The 19,315-nt window shown below is 46.8% G+C and overlaps 2 protein-coding genes across 7 annotated transcripts in view; one reads left to right on the top strand and one right to left on the bottom strand.

Moving 5' to 3' along the window:
• The first annotated feature begins 353 nt into the window (after window positions 1-353).
• On the top strand, window positions 354-5,551 carry LOC139366995 (translocon-associated protein subunit alpha-like). Of its 2 annotated transcripts, XM_071104838.1 has the most exons (9): window positions 354-520; window positions 1,312-1,445; window positions 1,553-1,643; window positions 1,985-2,247; window positions 2,557-2,633; window positions 2,774-2,852; window positions 3,556-3,649; window positions 4,193-4,207; window positions 4,649-4,965. In XM_071104838.1, exons 1-9 carry the CDS (start codon window positions 451-453, stop codon window positions 4,714-4,716), a joined length of 891 nt encoding a protein of 296 aa, XP_070960939.1. In that variant the 5' UTR covers window positions 354-450; the 3' UTR covers window positions 4,717-4,965. The 2 variants fall into 2 exon arrangements, with proteins under 2 accessions (XP_070960939.1, XP_070960941.1); XM_071104840.1 differs by lacking the exon at window positions 4,193-4,207 and having other exon boundaries at window positions 4,649-5,551.
• A 5,227-nt stretch (window positions 5,552-10,778) lies between these two features.
• LOC139366994 (ras-responsive element-binding protein 1-like) overlaps window positions 10,779-19,315 on the bottom strand; it is a 76,527-nt gene continuing 67,990 nt past the window's right edge. For 4 of the 5 annotated variants that reach the window (XM_071104832.1, XM_071104836.1, XM_071104834.1 and 1 more), the window contains 4 exons: window positions 16,420-19,138; window positions 15,900-16,085; window positions 14,635-15,435; window positions 10,779-14,524 (listed from right to left, as the gene is read on the bottom strand). In XM_071104832.1, coding sequence (XP_070960933.1) covers window positions 13,869-14,524; window positions 14,635-15,435; window positions 15,900-16,085; window positions 16,420-19,138 — 4,362 coding nt within the window. In that variant the 3' untranslated portion in view covers window positions 10,779-13,868. The remainder of the gene's footprint in view (window positions 14,525-14,634; window positions 15,436-15,899; window positions 16,086-16,419; window positions 19,139-19,315) is intronic. The other variant, XM_071104835.1, reaches the window with a different exon arrangement.

The following is a 19,315-nucleotide window of genomic DNA, read 5'->3' as shown; positions in this document are numbered from 1 at the left end:
TGAGATAGATTATCTTTTCTTTAGAAAACTGTCAAGCTTTCTCATCAACTATTTTTCTCTAAGGTTCTTTAGGTGCATCAGCTCTTTGGCACGTTTAATGACTACTCAAATCCCATCTACTTCCATGACCCAAGTCTTTTCTTGCAAAAATATCTTTCTCATGTTTCCAATGAGAATAGGATCTTTAATAACTGTGTTGTTTAATACCCAATATCATCGAGAGTACCTTTTGATTTTTTTTAGCAGCTTGTAAATTCATGGAAATAAAACGATGACCAGCGGGATTCTTTCTCCTCCTTTTCTAATGTCTTCGACGGAACATGTATATTTTGAATCTGGCACGCTACCCGGATGTGGACATGCGCATTTCAATTTAGCAGTCGGAAGGAGCTGTAAGATTTAGTGAAGCAATATTTCACCGGGAAGGAGGCGTACGGATTTCCCTTCAAAATGGTACAATTTCTACCTAAAGTGCTTTTGCTGGTATTACTAGCTTTCCCGGCAATGATTATCATGAAAGGTGAGTACCGAACTGAACTTAGGTTAACTAGATAAAGAGAAACCGCATTGGCCATCAGTCACAGTTAGCTACAATAGCTAGTTAAATTAGCTTTGGAAGGCCACTCCATGCTTTTGTGCAAATTGTATTTTCTGCTAGTAGGACATAGTAGCTACTTCCTTTGCCAATTAGTAGTTTTATTGATGTTGATACTGGCTACACGTTTTTTTTTTAGTAACTATTCATTGCAAATATAATTTAATAGTGAGTCTTGCTTATACTTAACGGTGTGCTACCTAACTAGACTGACGTGTCCTTCCTTACCAGCCTACTTGCTTTCTAGAACCGTAATTAAGACTCGATTTACGTTTAGATTGAGTTTTTGGCTGATTTGGCTTCCAGGGCCATTTTGCCTATAAACAGATCATGTAAGTTCCTTGGACAATAAGGAGTAACATTAGGCTCCTTTACGTCCATTATTGGGCTAGGAGAAGAAGCCTCAGAACTTGGCCACAGAAAAGCCCTCTATTGTTGGCAAAGCCTGGCAATCAGTGTTTTGCTTTTGTGTCTTAGAAGCTTGCGATATGAAACAGAAGAAAAAAACATGTAATTACGTTTGTTAGGCCCAGGGCCTGTAACTGTAATGAATAACATATTTGTTCGAACTCTGTTTTAATCCCTTGATACAACATTAACTATGTAACTAAGCGCCCTGGTGTGGAAATAATAATATTTTATTTTGACAAGTTTGTTTTCCAAAAAAAATGATTTGGTGAGATTTTAATCAATGTACTTCCTTACAATCAATCCAGGGCCATTGGTGGCAGCCCAGGATGCTACTGAGGATGAGGAGGCAGCTGATGAAGATGCTGTGGATGATGTTGATGTGAACACAGAGGATGAGGATGATGAGGCCGAAGTTGAAGATGATGAAAACACAGAATTGGTAAGAGATTAGGCTACTTTTAGCCGCCTCCCTAGTTTTTTTAACATGGGCCCTATCAGTCCTTGCTTATTTCATCTAAAAAATAGTGTCTAATTTTTATATTTTAGACGGAAGAAAAAGAAGAGGAGGAAGCCGTAGGAGGAGAAGTGAATGCCTCCCCCAATGCTGACACCACCATCCTCTTTGTCAAGGGAGACGGTAGGGGTACGGGCACAGATTGGGGCTCGTCTCAACATATCTATCTGCATGTTGAATTTGCACTTCATTTTTGTCATTATGATTGTTTTTAACTGTGTTTTTTCACTTTAATGCTAAGACTGACTTGTATTTGGAGATCGATTTACTTAGCAACAATGCTTAGTCTATAATATGTTTCAACCTCCATATTTGAGTGCATTTATTGCAAAGAACAAGTATGTGCTAAATGATTTGAATGAAAGGGAATTCTTAATATTCTGACAAGTTTGTGTATGCTTCAAATTCGCCATCACGCCACCACTCAGTCTTTTGTTGCTCTTCCTCCTGGCGTTTGCCTCCAGACTTCCCAGCCAATGACATTGTGAAGTTCCTGATGGGCTTCACCAACAAGGGAAGTGACAACTTTGTGGTGGAGTCCCTGGACGCATCCTTTCGCTACCCACAGGACTTCCAGTTCTACATCCAGAACTTCACAGCCCTGCAGCTGGGCATAGTGGTGCCAGCTGGGCGCCAGGCCACCTTTGAGTACTCCTTCATCCCAGCCGAGCCCATGGGTGGGCGCCCCTTCGGCCTGGTCATCAACCTCAACTACAAAGACGGCAACGTGAGTGGGCCTCAGCTTAGTCAGCCATTTTTTTGTCTTTTTCACAAATGATTGCATGTCAAGAATGGTCATGGGTTTGGTTTCTCAGTTTCCTTATCTATATTTCATTAGGCAATTGTTTTTATATTAGGAAATTAGTTTAACTCATGGTGTGTGGTTGAAGTCTGCCCACTATTTGCATGCGAGGTTAAACTTTCAGATTAACCCGAAGAAGATAAAGGGGGGGGTCGTAGTTCACCAACTGGAGGTGATATCTGATCCTCTCGCTCTCTCTCATACCTCTCTCTCATACTCCTCTCTCTCTTTCAGGGTAACACATTCCAGGATGCTGTGTTCAACCAGACAGTGACCATCACCGAGAGAGAGGATGGACTGGATGGAGAGACGTGAGGCCATATGAACTAGCCCTGTGTTGGAAGACATTCAGAAGTGCTAAATGAAACCATTCTATTGGGAATGGCTGCCATACCAGGGGTGTGTGTTGGTGCAGCGTGTCTTAACTCTTCTCTCTCTTCTGCATCCTCAGGATCTTCATGTATGTGTTCCTGTCTGGTCTGGGCCTGCTAGTGGTGGTAGGCCTTCATCAGCTGCTGGAGTCCAGAAAGGTAAAGCTACAATGCCCATGCCACTGGATGCAGGAGACGGAAAGACGATGAATTAAGCATATCATTCCTTTGTTTGTGTTATTTCCTCGATAATGATACGAAGACCGAAAGAGAGAGAGATGTACTTCTGCTGAGGCAATGCTCCATGACAAGATTTGCATAGAATATTCAGCACTAAGTGTCACCTAATGTAGAGATGACAGTAGATAGCAGTCCAGAGAGAAATTAATTAGGAGATGCCTGTTCATATTCAACGGTGGGATTCTCTCAGTTCAGGTGGTTGTTATTTAATGAGTTGACGTTCTTTCAGGGTGAGAAAAGGATTTGAGATAATACACCAGTTTTCTGATGAACATTGAGGTAGACAGGGAATGAGGGAGACTAAGTGCCAATTTACGACTTTTGGCGAGTTCAGTTTCAGCTATTTAGTGCTCCACTACTACTACTGGGTCAAAAATTAAGAAAAGAAGACTGTTGGAAAGGTTATGGGGGTGGTGGATAGTTTTGAGGATTGTGTTTCAATGTTGAATGGAGGAAGTTCGTCTCTAACCCACGCTAGAGCATTTCAGAAGACTGAGGGGAAATGCTGAAAAGGGGTTTATGCTATACAAGATCGTTTTAGAGTTTGGTTTCTGTGGAAGTCAGTTTAGTAACTTCCTTTTGTGTGTGTCTCTTCCCTCCCCCCCCCCCCCCCCCCGTGCAGAGGAGGAGACCAGCTGCTAAGGTGGAGATGGGCACGTCCAGCCACAACGACGTGGACATGAGCTGGATTCCCCAGGAGACCCTTAATCAGATCAGTAAGTCCTCACTACACCACTCAACATTATCCTACCTAGTGGCCACGAGGGAGCTAGCTGTTTATGCTAGCCATTAGTCACAGGACGTTTATGCTAGCCGTTAACCAAAGGACATTATGCTAGCTAGTAGCCACGGGGAAGCTAGCTGTTTATGCTAGCCATTAGCTCCAGGGGTGCCAGCACCTTCAACAGCTCTGCCTAGGTTACTAATAGTGTAAAGTTAAATATATGGGTCTAACTTAGATTGGCCTGCTTGAGTACCAGTTCAAAATCTATTTAAGTGACAGTGTCTCATGAAATGTGTGTTTAAGAGGACAGTAACACGCATCCTAGCTGCTATGCCCCCTCCTTGCTATGTTTCTCTCTATAGCTTTATAACATTGCAGTGTTTCATAGATGCCTGTTGTCATCTCAGGGTGTATTTCGCTAAAGGCTCTTGAGTTTTCTGTGTTTAGCTGGTGTTTTCAAAACTAGCTGTTCTCTCTCTGCATGGGATCATTCACACTTTTCTCTCTCTTCCTCTCTTTTTCCTTGCGTCTACAGTGCAGAGTCGGCGAGGTGAGGCTTCCTTTTCTCTCAGGAGCGAGCAGTTGTAGAGTAGTGGTTGAGCAAAATTCTTACGTTTCCTCTGAATCATCAGTGAATGTAATTATTAGTGCTTCTGAATATGCAATCTCAATCATTGGTTCATGTTAGCCTTGGGTGTAATAGCTATGGTCACCGACTTCAAATCCCTAGCTCCTACCCTGAGATACTCCTCATAGGTCTGAAAGGATCAGTTGGATATAAGCAATAGGGTAATAGCAACGAGGTCTGTGGAGCTTCAACCATATTGCTTAAACTCATCCAATCCTTAAAGATCTACAGGGTGCGGCTAGTTGTTGATTTTAGACTTGGCCTATGAAAAAAGTATTTCTTGATCTGCTTATCTGATCCAAAGAGTGACCGTTTTAAAACCATTTCCAAACATTTCCTAAAACTCTCCTCTCATTTCCCTAGACAAGGCCTCCCCCAAACGGTCTCCCCGCAAGAGGACACAAAAGCGCACGGCTGGTTCGGACGAGTGACCAGGCCCCTGCCCAGTTCTGTCACTCGCGCTTGGCACCTGACACAGCCATACCTCCTCTTGCCAGCCGTGGAAAGGCAACAGTCTTCTCTCACCACGGAACCAAGTGCCGTCCTCTTCACAAGAGACTGGTTTCTACCACTAAACTAGACAAAACATCACAAAAAACGGTCCCATTTGTTAATTATTCTGTCAAAAGAAGCGTTATCACAGAGGTGTTGTGATGAAGAAACATTTTATGCAGTTTGAGTGTGCTTTTGCGAAGATGCATGTCTTGAAGCATAGGGAGGATGGGGATGGTGGATGGAAGTGGTTGGTTTTAGAGCTGGGTAAATGATAGTGGGAGATGATACAGTTCCGGGTTTTTGTTCTAGCTTTCTGTTTTGTTGCGACTGCCTTGTCATCATTTTTCACCTGTGAATATCTTTTGAGGCAGAATAGTGATGGTTAATTTTGGTGTCCTGGATAACACCCCCCTTTTTACTTGTTTTATGTTTTGCACCGTTTTAAGATCTGCACATTTGGGTTTCTGTCACATTGTTGTCCTCTGCATGGTGGCACAGAGGAGGCATGGTTTCAAGTCTTGTTTTTGGTAGTGCACTGCAACGTTCAACCATCTTTGATGATTCTGTGAACATAATGAGGATATGGTGAACTGTCAAAGTTTCCCTCAATGTGCCTTTATTTTATTTTTACATTTGCATTCTTCATATTCCCAAAATCGATTTACGTCAAGTACAAGTATGAATTCAGGATTCAATTTTTTTTTTACTTTTGTAAGACTGCAATCTGAATAAAGGTCCAGCACTGGTGTACAGTATCTACTGGGGAATACAGATGAGTGAACTGCAAAGATAATTTATTCCTGGCTAATGGGTTTTTATACTGCATTTCTTGACTTGTCTGGGATTACTACTTGTGCATTATAGAGGCACAGTACATTTACTACTGTATCATAGCCTGTTCATAGTAACTTATGAGAGGGACTCTGGACTAACTGTTAGGCACTGACACAGTTAGGCAATTAAATGGTCTCTGGACTGTCAAATTTATGTAAACACAACATTTTTGCAATTAAATCGCACCCCCCTCTTTCACTGAGCTTTTTAATGACCATTTGAGAATGGATGGATCCCAAGTAGATTTCTTTCTCTGTGATATTGTCACAAACTTGAATGATTATTTGTTTTTTCTCTGCCGAGTATGTAAGTGAAGTGTTCATTTTGGAGACTGGTACATCTTGATGTAGAAAACAGAAAAATTAAAGTGGAGATGAGAAAATGCTGTCGGTTTTTATTTACTACAGTGTGAACTAATATGTTATGTCTTGCTCCCGGACAAATGAACTTCTTTGCTCGCTTTGAGGACAATACAGTGCCACCGACACGGCCCGCTACCAAAGACTGGGCTCTCCTCCATGGCCGACGTGAGTAAAACATTTAAGTGTTATTAACCCTTGCAAGGCTGCCGGCCCAGACGGCATCCCTATACTCGTCCTCAGAGCATGCGCAGACCAGCTGGCTGGTGTGTTTACGGACATATTCAATCTCTCCCTATCCCAGTCTGCTGTCCCCACATGCTTCAAGATGGCCGCCATTGTTCCTGTTCCCAAGAAGACTAATGTAACTGAACTAAATCGCCCTGTAATACTCACTTCTGCCATCATGAAGTGCTTTGAGACTAGTCAAGGATCATATCACCTCCACCCTACTTGTCACCCTAGACCCACTCCAATTTGCATACCGCCCCAATAGGTCCAGAGACGATGCAATCGCCATCACACTGCCCTATCCCATCTGGACAAGAGGAATACCTATGTAATAATGCTGTTCATTGACTACAGCTCAGCATTCAACACCATAGTACCCTCCAAACTCATCATTAATTTTGAGACCCCGCCTTGTGCAACTGGGTCCTGGACTTCCTGACGGGCCGCCCCCAGGTGGTGAAGTTAGGAAACATCTCCACTCTGCTGATCCTCAACACTGGGGCCCCACAAGGGTGTGTTCTCAGCCCCCTCCTGTTCATCCACGACTGCGTGGCCATGCACACCTCCATCTCAATCATCAAGTTTGCAGACGACAACAGTGGTAGGCTTGATTACCAACAATGGCGAGACTGCCTACAGGGAGGAGGTGAGGGCCCTCGGGAGTGTGGTGCCAGGAAAGTATCCTCTCAATGTCAGCAAAACAAACAAGATGATTGTGGACTTCAGGAAGCAGAGCAACCCCCTATCCACATCGACGGGACAGCAGTGGAGAAGTTGGAAAGTTAAGTTCCTCGGTGTACATATCATCGACAAACTGTGTGGTGAAGAAGGCACTATAGCGCTTTTTCAACCTCGGGAGGCTGAAAAAATTTGTCTTGTCACCCGAAAACCCTCACTAACTTTGACAGGTGCACAAGAACATCCTGTCGGGCTGTATCACCGCCTGGTACGGCAATTGCACTGCCCACAACCGCAGGGCTCTCCAGAGGGTTGCGTGGTCTGCACAACGCATCACCAGGCGCAAACTTCCTGCCCTCCAGGACACCTTCACTATCTATTGCATCTTGCCGCTCTGTCACTACTCATCCATATATTTTATACTTATATGTTCTTATCCCCTTCCTTTACTAGATTTTGTGTATTAGGTTTTGTTGTTAGATATGACCTGTTCGATACTGCTGCACTGTTGGATTTAGAAGAAAAAGCATTTCGCTACACTCGCAATATCTTCTGCTAACCATGTGTGTGACCGATTTGATCAATTAAATTACTAATTATACACTAATCAGTTACTTGAGTAATAACTGCATAGGGGCCTGGATTCAAACAAACCGCAATGCTCTGGCATTGCTCAAACATTAAATAACCTTTTAAAAGTGTGAATCAATCTTCGATTGATTACTGTGCCTGGCTCTAAGAGTTGAAATTTTGTCAATTTTATTAGTGAATGTAACGTTAAAGGCTAATTATAAACAATTTGCAGTGAGAAAAGTAATGTAAAATTGCTTATAACATTAATATGCCCAGCTATGTTATTTTTTTTCTTCCAAAAATAATAAAACTAAATTATAGATTCACGGACCAAGCAAGATCAGGGACCAGTCACCAGCTACAGTGAAGTAACAGTAAAGGCAGGGGCCGTATCCTCAAAGAGTCAGAGTAGGAGCCCCGTACAAACACCTCATTCAACTTAAGGGCTTGATAGTAGTTGAATTAGATGTGTTGTCTGGGCAAAAATAAAAATGTATACTGTTGGGGGTAGAAGCTTATCTGATTCAACTATCATCAAGCCCTTAAGCTGATTTGAAGTGTTTGTCCAGGACTATAACAAAAATGTGTACCTCTAGAGGTACTGGAGGACATCACCCACTAGCCGACACTGAACATTGTTACGAATTCCCTGTCGGTGACTAACACCCCATCTCACAGACCTCTCTCTGAGAGAAACTCCAACTTTCTAACCTTTGCTGTAGGCAACCCTTTCTCCGCTGGACCCTATCAGGCCAGGGGCCATAATCTGTCCTTTCACACCTGGGGCCCTGGTCTCTGGTTGGTTGTTAGGGGGCCGGGCATCTGTCCATCATCCTGACTCTGCAGGGTCACACTTCAAACTGTGGCAGAGAGAGTGGGCTCGTTTGAGTGGTAAGGCGAAAGCAACCGACTGTAGACAAAACTCAGGGGCTCCTGAGTGGCGCAGTGGTCTAAGGCACTGCATCTCAGTGCCATAGGCATCACTGCAGTACCTGGTTTGAATACAGGCTGCATCATATCCGGGCCATGAGGGGGAGCTCCATAGGGCGACACACAATTGGCCCAGCGTCGTCCGGGGTAGGCCGTCATTATAAATAAGAATTTGTTCTTAACTGACTTGCCTAGTTAAGTGAACGTTAAATACATAAAAAATACATGAATTGTGGGAAAGTTCCTGTTTCAGTCACGTCTTAAGTCATGTTTGCATGGGTCACACAAAAACCCTCTAATGATTGGTTGACAGTAAAGCCTCCCACCATGCAGGTGATGACTGCAGGATAAAGGTGATGAAGAGCGACTGCAGTCAAAACTTCATGACCTTTGAGCACATCAAAGCTTGATGATTAGTTGATTATTTAAATCAGCTGTGTAGTGCTAGGGCAAAAACCAAAACGTGCATCCCTTGGGGTCCCGAGGGCCGAGTTTGGGAAACCCTCATAAGGTGAACCCTGTTCTACTCTTCAAATCAAATTTTATTGGTCACATAAATATTTAGCGGGTGTAGGGAAATGCTTGTGTTTCTATCTCCAACAGTGCAGTAGTATCTAACAGCGCAGCAGTATCGTAAAACGATTCACAACAACACACACAAATCTAAAAGTAAAATAATTGAATTAAGAAATATATAAATATTAGATCAAGCAATGTTGGAGTGGCATTGACTCAAATACAGTAAAATAGAATACAGTATATTAATATGAGATGAGTAAAGCAGTATGTAAACATTAAAGTGACTAGTGATTCCAAGTCTGTGTTATAGGGCAGCAGCCTCTAAGGTGCAGGGTTGCGTAACCATGTGGAAGCCAGCTAGTGATGGCTATTTAACAGTCTGATGGCCTTAAGATAGAAGCTGTTTTTCAGTCTCTCGGTCCCCGCTTTGATGCACCTGTACTGACCTCGCCTTCTGGATGATAGCGGGGTGAACAGGCCATGGCTCCGGTGGTTGATGTCCTTTTTGCCTTCCTGTGACATCGGGTGCTGTAGGTGTCCTGGAGGGCAGGTAGTTTGCCCCTGGTGATGCGTTGGGCAGACTGCACCACCCTCTGGAGAGCTCTGCGGTTGCGGGCGGTGCAGTTGTGATACAGTCCGATGTTCTCAAGTGTGCATCTGTAAAAGTTTGTGAGGGTTTTAGGGGCCAAGCCAAATTTCTTCAGCCGAGGTTGAAAAGGCACTGTTGCGCTTCCACCACACTGTCTGTGTGGGTGGACCATTTCAGATCGTCAGTGATGTGTGTAAGATGAGGAACTTGGGAAGCTTTCCACCTTCTTCACTGCGGTCAACAATCAGCTCCTTTGTTTTGTTGACATTGGTTAAGAGGTTATTTTCCTGGCACCACTCTTCCAGGGCCCTTACCTCCTCCCTGTAGGCTGTCTCGTCATTGTTGGTAATCAGTCCTACTACTGTTGTGTCGTCTGCAAACTTCATGATTGAGTTGGAGGTGTGCGTGGTGTTTTGTAGTGAAAAGCTGAGGGGGTCAAGCATATCACGTCAACCCTGTTACCCAGATAGGCTAGAAATGTTTTCACAAAAAAATGGTTAAGCTTGCATTAATTTGCCCCTCCGTGTTCCACATATGACTGATTTAAGATAAAAGCGTCAACCCGGTTACCTTAATTAATAGGCACTTAATATAATTTCTTTAATTTTGCCTATTGAGATGGGAAAACATGTATTTTATTCAGTTGAACATATGCTGGTCATGAATGACTGTTAAAATTAGGTGAAAGAAAACAAAAATGTTGACCTACCCAAAAAATTTACACTACCCAAAAAGTGACTCATTTTGTGGATCAACCCTAGACAGAGTAATACATTTTTGGGAACAACTTGGGCTTGGGTGAATATGCTGACTGAGTATAGTCACTTTGCGCCGTACATTCATGGATTCATGATTACAAGACACACACGCCTGATTCACAGTATAGGATAGGGCTAACTCGACTGTAATATGCTGGCTGGCTTGGATATTTTATTTTCACATTGTTCACATGCTTTCCAACACTGTTCAAGCAACTATGGTGGATGTGTAAGAAGGCCAGCCCAACATATAGTACCTCGGCCTGACTCAGTTTGAACCTTGATGCCAAGTAATCAGGTTGTACACATACTTTACACCATGGTTGTGACACAACCAATATTTTTGTGATACATAAATCATTGTGAGGTGTCTCCAAAACAGCTGTGTAATTGTTTAAGGACAAAACTGTGGTATCACAACTGTTGTCAGATGTGTTGTGCAAGCAGAGCGTGTACTGGGCCACAGTGTGAAACACGTACCAGTGATCGGTCAGTTTGGGCAAGACAAAAAAACACCACCAGGCCAGTTTGATTCACACCTTTCCTTAATATATCTTTATTGCTTTCATTTTTTCAATACAGAACAGCTTACATTTCTGATTCTGAAGCGCCGTAATACCAGAAGGGAGGGAGCAGTGTAGCTAACATTGAAAGTTCTGATCCAGGTCCTTTCATCTGGTCAGTTCTGGTGTGGCCGTAGCAGCGGCGCAACGTTCCCTTTCACAACGGGTCAGAACGTCAGACAGTGACAGACAGCCACTTTCATTTTTTTTTTACAGAGTCACGACTTGATTTCCTCTTCAAAATGAGAGAGGATAATATGGTCAAGGGTGACAGAAATTTTAAGTGAGGGATAAAAATTAAGAATCAAAAGGAGACAAAAAAAAGAAGGAAAAACACCTTATTTATGTGTATACTGTTCAAAAAGAATGCTGATGAAAATAGTCTTGACTACGCTTTCAACCACGAGGATTTGAGCACATCATTTTCTCTGTTCTCCTGATTTGAGTTCACAATCAAGTGCTAAATGTAGTGATTGACAGTTAAGCATTACAAATAAAATCATGACTTGGAAGAACTTCTTGCAACTCAGGAAAATTAAGTATTGAATATGCATTTTATAAAGACCCTGAGAGCGAGAGAAAAAAATAAAATCCTTAATTGAACAAAAGGTTTACATGCAAAACTAACCTAAAACTCACCCATTATACACAATTAATTTCACAGTTTTATACATATTTATATATCTGAGAAGAAAAAAAAATCTTTGCCAAACTAAAAAAGAAAAAGAAAAAGTATCCACATAGTCTATAAAACACGTACAACGGTGTACATAAAGCTTTAGAATCAATAGTGATAATCGAAGTTCCAGGCCGATGCTGGGCGACCATTTTGTGGATTTGAATCCATTATTCTCTGCAGCATCCATGTCGTAATCATAAATGGCTTCTCCTCAAGTCACATCTCTTCACCCCTCACTGGGTTTCCAAATAAATACAATAAAACAGTCCATGTGCATTCTTATGGGACTCATAATCATACACCCACACAGGGACAAATGAGAGAAGCAGAGTCCCTTGACAGTGTTTTTTGAGGACAGGATTGCATTTTGCATTCTAGTCTGCCAATACTTTCCCAGTGCCTGAGAGCAGGGTTGGGATGGGGGAGATACCGGGGTACAGCCACTAAAGGACAGTCTTCTGCATGGAGTAGCAGCTTCGCCACCTGTCAACACCCCCCCACTTAATACTCTGTGTTACGTTGAAGTTCCAAACACAGCTCAGAAATTCACTTCGGTTCATTCTCTCTCTGATTGCTTAGCCGTTTATTGTCGTATTAGTAGTAGTAGGTTTGTTTGTATGTTAGTGCCAGATGGGTAGTTGTCCGGCGGCGCCTGACTAGTCCAGTGCTCTCTGCTCTGTGGCTGTCCGTCAGCCTCCAGCCGATGCTGCCTGCGTCTTACAGTTCATATGTGCGCCATGAGGTTTCATATGTTTGCTTCTGAGGTTTCTTTATAGAAAATTAGAAGGAAAAAAGGAAATACATTTCTACAAAATTCAGCCCTGCAAGGTGACATGATTGACATTTGAGTCCCACCTCGGAAATATACTCTTGGGCTAAGGGGGCGGTGGAAGGGGGGGTGAGGTGGGTGGTGGAAGGGGGGGTGAGGTGGGTGGTGGAAGGGGGGGTGAGGTGGGTGGTGGAAGAGGGGGATGAGGTGGGTGGTGGAAAGGGGGGGGGGTGAGGTGGGTGGTGGAAGGGGGGGTGAGGTGGGTGGTGGAAGGGGGGGTGAGGTGGGTGGTGGAAGGGGGGGGTGAGGTGGGTGGTGGAAGGGGGGTGAGGTGGGTGGTAGAAGGGGGGGTTGAGGTGGGTGGTGGAAGGGGGGGGTGAGGTGGGTGGTGGGTATTGCCCAAACGGGAGGCAGCAGGGCGACTAAAGTTAAAGTAGACAAAACTGAGTAGTGTTCCACCTAGAGCACGAGGTGAGTTCTGCATATAAAATAACCCAGCAGAACCACAGGTAAGGCTTTCAGAACACAGTGACAGTCCTTTTGGAAGACGTCTAAATTAGCGGCAAGAAAATGAGTTGCCACTAGGGAAGAGGGGAAAGTGGACACAAGCTCGACACACTGGTGGTAGTACAGACAACATGGGACCTCCGAGAGAGGTTTCTAGGAACGCTAGAGGGTGACGGTGAGAGATGGGGGAGATACACATATCAAGCCCTTTTGTTCAGGAAAAGCTCAATTTACGCAAAAACCTTATATCCCCCCACCGACACCTGAACGAATAACACACAGAATACTCCAAATGCAACATGGTCAACGCACATGGAATTAAATGAGAATGATTCTGAAAAAACACACTGTTCAGGCAAATATTGCCCATATTACTTCTGAAAAGAGAGAGAGCCTATGGGAAGAGGGCATGTTAAAAACCAAAGACAAAAGCAGAGTTCTTGGTTGCGGCAGGTTATCCATTGTCAAGTCTGTTTTCTTTGAGTCACCTGTCCCCTCACACCAAATCACGTCACAGTTCATTCATGTATTCTGCAAACAAAAAGAGAGACTGTGGACGTTGGTAATCAGGGATGAGGGAGTAAATCAAGACGAAGGAGAGAGAACAACGCCAGTCTTTTTTCAGGACACCTTTATGACAGCCTGACAGTTGTCTGCTTTAGCGGTGTTTCCAGTTACATGAGTGACTATCTCCACTGCTGTGAACTGACTCAGTCTCTGCATTGTTTTTAAGGTACGACTGTGGTTTCAATACACAATAACGGTTATTTTACGTCTGTCACACACTTGATCATGTCATAAATCTGTCATGGTAAATGAGATTTCATTTATTGCTTATTCAAAGGTCATTTCTATATAGACTCCAAAAACAATGATGTAATCATCATAAAAAGCTATAAAATTAGATCCTCCGTAGATAATTGTAGATAAAGATATAGCAAAAAAAATAAAATAATAGAAGTAGTAAGGCACTTAGAAACGAGGTGTTTCTTCTTGATTTCATCGTCTTGCATTATTGGGGGGGGGGTACTTCTATCTTATGGCACTGTGGCACATACAGCGGTCCACTGCGTAAAGAGAACCAGAGACTGGGGCTCCCTCACTCCACGCCCACCAAGGGAGCCTCGCCGGCAGGTAGGATGAACTCCCGGGGAGGCTTGGTGTGGATCTCCAGTAGGCCTTGGATGAAGCCTTCCGATGGGCCCTCTGGGTCTTTCTCTGGGGTTACATCAGAGGGCTGTGGGGTGGGGGACTCTGTGGAGGATTCTTTGGGGGTTTCTGTTGCTGGTTCAGTGGCTGTAGTACTAGCTGTTATTGAGGCTGATTCTACAGCAGCTAGTTCAGAGACGTTGTCCGAGGCCTGTTCTACAGATGGGTCCAGAACAGGTTCCGAGCCTGGTTCCGAGGCTGGCTTAATGAGCAGCTCAGCCACGGCCTCCGTAGCTGACTCAGACTGGGCTGGTTCAGTGGTGGACAGGGATTGGTCCGGAGATGTGGAGCCTGGTAGAGGGGCCTCTTTCTCAGCTCCCTCCCTGGCCACTCCAGTGCCCTCGCTCTCGTTCTCTGAAGGAGGACATGTGCTGGTTGGGGTGCACTCTCCCTCCTCGCTAGCCGAGTCTCCGGCCGGGGCCTCTGCCCCGTTGGCATCAGCTCCATCGCTGCCCCGCGGCTTCAGGTGGATCCGCTGGTGCCTCACCAGGCTGTGCTTCAGGGTGAAGGTGCGCTCACACGTCTGGCACTTGTAGGGTCTCTCGCCTTAATAAAAATATAAACAGGTAGATCAATAGTCACACATACACAAGAGCAGGGCCAGGTATGAATATCTTTAAAGAAAGTAAAGCTACAACAATAGCATTAACTAGTACCTGTGTGCGAGCGCATGTGTCTGGTCAGATCCTGCAGTGACCAGAAGCGTTTGCTGCACACGTTACAGATCTTCTTCCTCTTGTCTGCTTTGCTTCCCGACCCTCTTCCCACCTCTCCTTCTCCGTTCTTTGGTTCTGCCAAGCCCCCCTCCTCATCGCTCCTCTCCTCCTTCTCTTTCTCCTCCTCCTCCGAGCCGCTGTCCATCACACTTCCCGCTCCCTCGCTTTCCGGAGCCTCCTTCTCTCCCTCCTCCTCCTGATCCTCCTCCTCAGTGGTGGCTGTAGTAGCATTAGGGAGCTCTGTGCCTAGCCCGGTCCCCTCCGTTCCACAAGCCTCCTCGGGGGGTGCACTCTCACAAAGGTGAGCCTTCTCATGGCGAGCCAGGGTGGCGGCGTAGCGGAAGTTCTTCTTGCAGTTCTTGCAGGTGTACTTGGAGGACTCTTGGTCCTGCTGCTGGACGTCCATCACCCTCTCCGGCTCGGCCACCACCACCCTTTCTCCACCCAGGGAGGTCTGAGGCTGCTCGCCATCCGACGAGAACTTGAAGTCGATGAGCTTGCTGGCGAAGTTGAGGTCCAAGCTCTTGTTGCTCTGTGAATCATTGTCGTCATAGTCTTCATTTTCATAATTATTGTTGGTTTTGTTGTTGCTAGGTTGCGGTTCCATCTCCCCTAGCAGCTGCTCAGCAAAGTCTGGTGTTTGGTCTGCGTTTGGCGACTCGTATGCGTCGCCTTTCTGATCAGGGTCCATGCTGCTCAGATCCAAAACCTCTCCTGCAGTCTGCTCATTCTCGGAACTCTCTAGAAAAAAAACACAAAATTAACCGTCAAATTACAAATAGATTATTACAGAATAGCAATATAGTACAGTACTACAGTACAGTGCAGTACAATACTGTATAGTACAATACCGTATACTACAATACCGTACAATATATTATAAGTATAAGTATAGTAAGTATAGTAAGTATAGTACAACACCGTATACTACAATTAGTACAATTCCGTATATTACAATATCGCATACTACAATACAGTACAATACCGAATATTACAATACCATATATTACAATATAATACTGTATATTACAATACCGCATACTACAATACAGTACAATACCACATACTACAATACAGTACAATACCGAATATTACAATACCGTACACTAAAATACCGCATACTACAATACAGTACAATACCGAATATTACAATACCGTACACTACAATACAGTATACTACAATACAGTACAATACAGTTTTGTACCTCCGCTGTCGTGTGAACCCTCATCGCCGTTCTTGGATACTTGGCCGTTGCGGCGCAGAGAGCGGTTGGTCACGCCGTGCTTGCGCAGCAGGTGGCGCTCACAGTTGGACTTGGTGGAGAAGAAGGCGTCACATTTGGGACAGGGGAAGGGCTTCTGACCTGTAGCCGACAGCACATTAGAGAAGACTGAACGTCACATAAGAAGTATTAGGGACATGTTGTGGACCCACAGGAAGTTTTAAATATGCAAAATGCACGCAGTTAGACCCTTTAGAAAACCTGTCAAATTAATAGTACAATTCCAAGAAATGAATGAGTTATCTTGTATAACGTTTTTCTACATTACTGAACAGTATCTTCCAGGTATCATTGCATCGTTGTGACTTGTCTATTTACGCAGTATTTCAACATGACTTATTATGACAGCTGTGTGTTGGGTATTTGGGGAGTTATCCAATCTGTCTCAGCCAGCTGTGTGTGTATGTGTGTGTGTGCGCGTGTGTGTTTCCCGATGGCTCACCAGTGTGTGTGAGCATGTGTCTCTGCAGGGAGCTGGCCCAGGGGAAGACCCGGGGGCAGAAGGGACAGGTCATCTTCTGCACTGAGTTGGAGTAGGCATTCTTCTTCCCTCCTTTGGACTGGGGCGGCACAGACTGAGGCGGTGACTCTTTCTCTTCCTTCTCCTCTCCCGGGCTCTGTCTCCCCTCGTTCCGCCTTCCCAGCTCTGCCGCCCCCGTCTGCAGGTAGGTGCTAAACTTGTTAGCGTCGGTGGTGGCAAGCATCTTCTCCACGCTGGCGAACTCACCACTGGATTCCAGGTCCAAGCCGCTGCCTGTGTTCTGCTCGAGCGTGGACACACAGGCAGGTGCCATAGTCTTGGCCTGGCTCACTGGCTTCTTTCTAGTGCGCTTTCTGGACAAGCCCTCTAGGGGGAGCTCTTCCATCGATGTTTCTGAGCTGTTGTCACCCCCAGCTGGACGGTCCGGTTCTGTCTGGAGGCCGTTGAGGGCGGCAGGAGCCTTGTTATCTGGCTCCCTCTTGAGTAGGTCTGGAGCCCCCGAGACAGAGGAGATGATCTGGGCGATGGAAGCCAAAGGGGGAAGCTCTTTCAGAGAGCAGGATGAGGAGGTAGAGGCTGGTTTGGGCAGTAGGGGCTTGAGACGGAGCGCCCGGCCTGTGGTGGTGCCAATGGGGAACGGGGAGGGGGTCACTGGGGGGAGCTGGTAAGAGCCAGACTGGGGGGTTGTCAGCTTCTCCTCAGTGCTCTTGTCCAGCTGAAGGGCTGAGGGGAGGTGGTCCAGTACGCTGGGGAAGGGCAGCTCCTTTTTGATCTCTCTGCGCTCCACGCTCACCGGGGCAACAGCGGTGGTGTCGGTCTTCTGCCTCTTGCTGGGGTTCTTGGGGATGGACAAGTCAATAGGTTCCATGGAGCAGTCGTAAGCTGCTGGGCTGACCGTCTCCAGTTTGATCCCAGGAGACCCGGTCAGGCTACCCGCAGTGCTGCTTGTCCCGCGGCTCTTGTTGGAGAAGTCCAAGGGCTGATCCAGGTCACCAGAGGAGGAGTAGATGCTGAGATCCTCCACCTTGACCGGCTGCAGGGTGGCAGTGGGGTTGGGCGTGAGGCCATTGAGAGCCAGAGGGTTGCTGGGACTGGCCCTGGAGGTGGAGGCTGTGATGGCGGGGAGAAGGGTGGCGATGTGCTCCTCGATCTCCCGCTCCTGCACCTCTGGGTGCTGCTTGAGCATGTGGTGGATGCAGTTCCTCTTGGCCAGGAAAGCCGCCCCGCACCGCCGGCACTCAAAGGGCTTGCGCTGGCAGCCGTTGTGGGTGCGCAGGTGGATCTGGAGAGCCCGGTAGCTCTTTAGATCCTCACCGCAGAAGCGGCAGGCGGTGTCGCCGGCAGCAACCAGCTCCAAAGGATCCTGGGTGGTGGTTGACGAGACGTACTTGATGTTCTTCTCAATCTCTTTCCGTGTGTTCTTCATGTGCTTCTTGCGCAGGTGGCGCTCGCAGTTGGCCTTGACGGTGAAAGGGTAGTGGCAGACACGGCACACATAGGGGCGCTCGCCGCTGTGCGTGCGCAGGTGGCGGATGAGCGTGGCCTTGTCGGGTGCGACGTAGTCACAGATGTTGCACTGGTGCGGTAGTATGCCCAGGTGGAAGCGCATGTGCGCCTGCAGCACCCCGGAGAAGGCAAACACCTGGTCACAGAAACGGCAGGGGTAGGATGCCTTAGCACCCCCGCGGTTGGCCCCTCCTGACCCCTTCTTTCCCCCAGCCGCCTGGCCCTCCTCTTGTTTGATCTGCAGCTCCGTCAAGTCGTTGGGCATGTGGGCATCGCCCATGCAGTCCGCCTCCATCTGCATCTTCTCCAGGGAGGCCTGGCTGCCCGAGGAAGAGGAGGATGATGATGATGATGATGAAGACTCTTGGGGCATATTGAGCAGCTGGCTGGGCGGCGGGGGCAGGCTGGGGCTGATGCAGCCCAGGGAAGCCTGCTGGGTGCTCTGGAGCGGCGGTGGCGTGGAGGCAGCCGGGCTGGAGCGCGGTGCCACCATAGGCTTTGGCTTCAGCGGGGGCATGGGCTTGCAGCTGGCCGCTTGGGCCTGGCCGGACACTCCCTGGTGCGGGGCCTTGGCCAGTGTCGGCAGGAGGCCCATCTGACCGGGGGCGGCCAAGGCCACCTTCAGGATCTGCTGGATGTCAGCCAGCTCAATCAGGCCAGCCTCGCCACAGACAGGCTTGACAGCGGTGCTACTGTCCGACTGGAAGAGGAAGCCCGTGGGGAAGGGCTGCAGGGAGAACAGGCTGAGGGCCTCCCTCTGGGACAGGCCCTGCAGGGACGAAGCAGCCACCAAGCCCAGGCCGCCCAGAAATCCAGAAGCTGTGGAAGCCGCCTCTTGGGGCAGGGTGGAGTCCGGAGGCTCCACCTGGATGACCCGGATACTGTCCAGCTGGGCTTGACGGACCTCATCCTCAGAAGGCTGAGGCTTGACCTGGGAAATGTGCTGCAGACCCAGGGATTCCAGGAAGCTGGCCTGCTGAGGGGGCGGGGTTGTCGGCTTCTCCTGGACCGCAGGGATCTCTTGGCCGCCCCCTACGGGCGACGGCTGCTGCTGATGAATGGTGGTCTTGTGCAGGTCTAGGGCCGAGTGTAGGGGGAAGGCCTTGTCGCAGGCCTCGCACACAAAACGGTGGAACTTGCTGGTGGACCGGCGGAGATTGGTTTCACACCAGACCTGTTCGAGAGACAGACAGACAGATGAGGTTAGAGTGTGGAAGAGCAGACTGAGGCCCTGTGTGCAGTGGAGGAAAAAGTACCCAATTGTCATACTTGAGTAAAAGTAAAGATACCTTAAAAGAAAATGACTCAAATAAAAGTGAAAGTGAAAGTCACCCAGTAAAATATTACTTGA

This window comes from Oncorhynchus clarkii, chromosome 15 (assembly GCF_045791955.1).
Source record: "Oncorhynchus clarkii lewisi isolate Uvic-CL-2024 chromosome 15, UVic_Ocla_1.0, whole genome shotgun sequence".
Lineage (NCBI taxonomy): Eukaryota > Metazoa > Chordata > Actinopteri > Salmoniformes > Salmonidae > Oncorhynchus > Oncorhynchus clarkii.
Note: the sequence above shows the minus strand (reverse complement) of the source record. Positions and strands in the feature narration are given on the sequence as shown.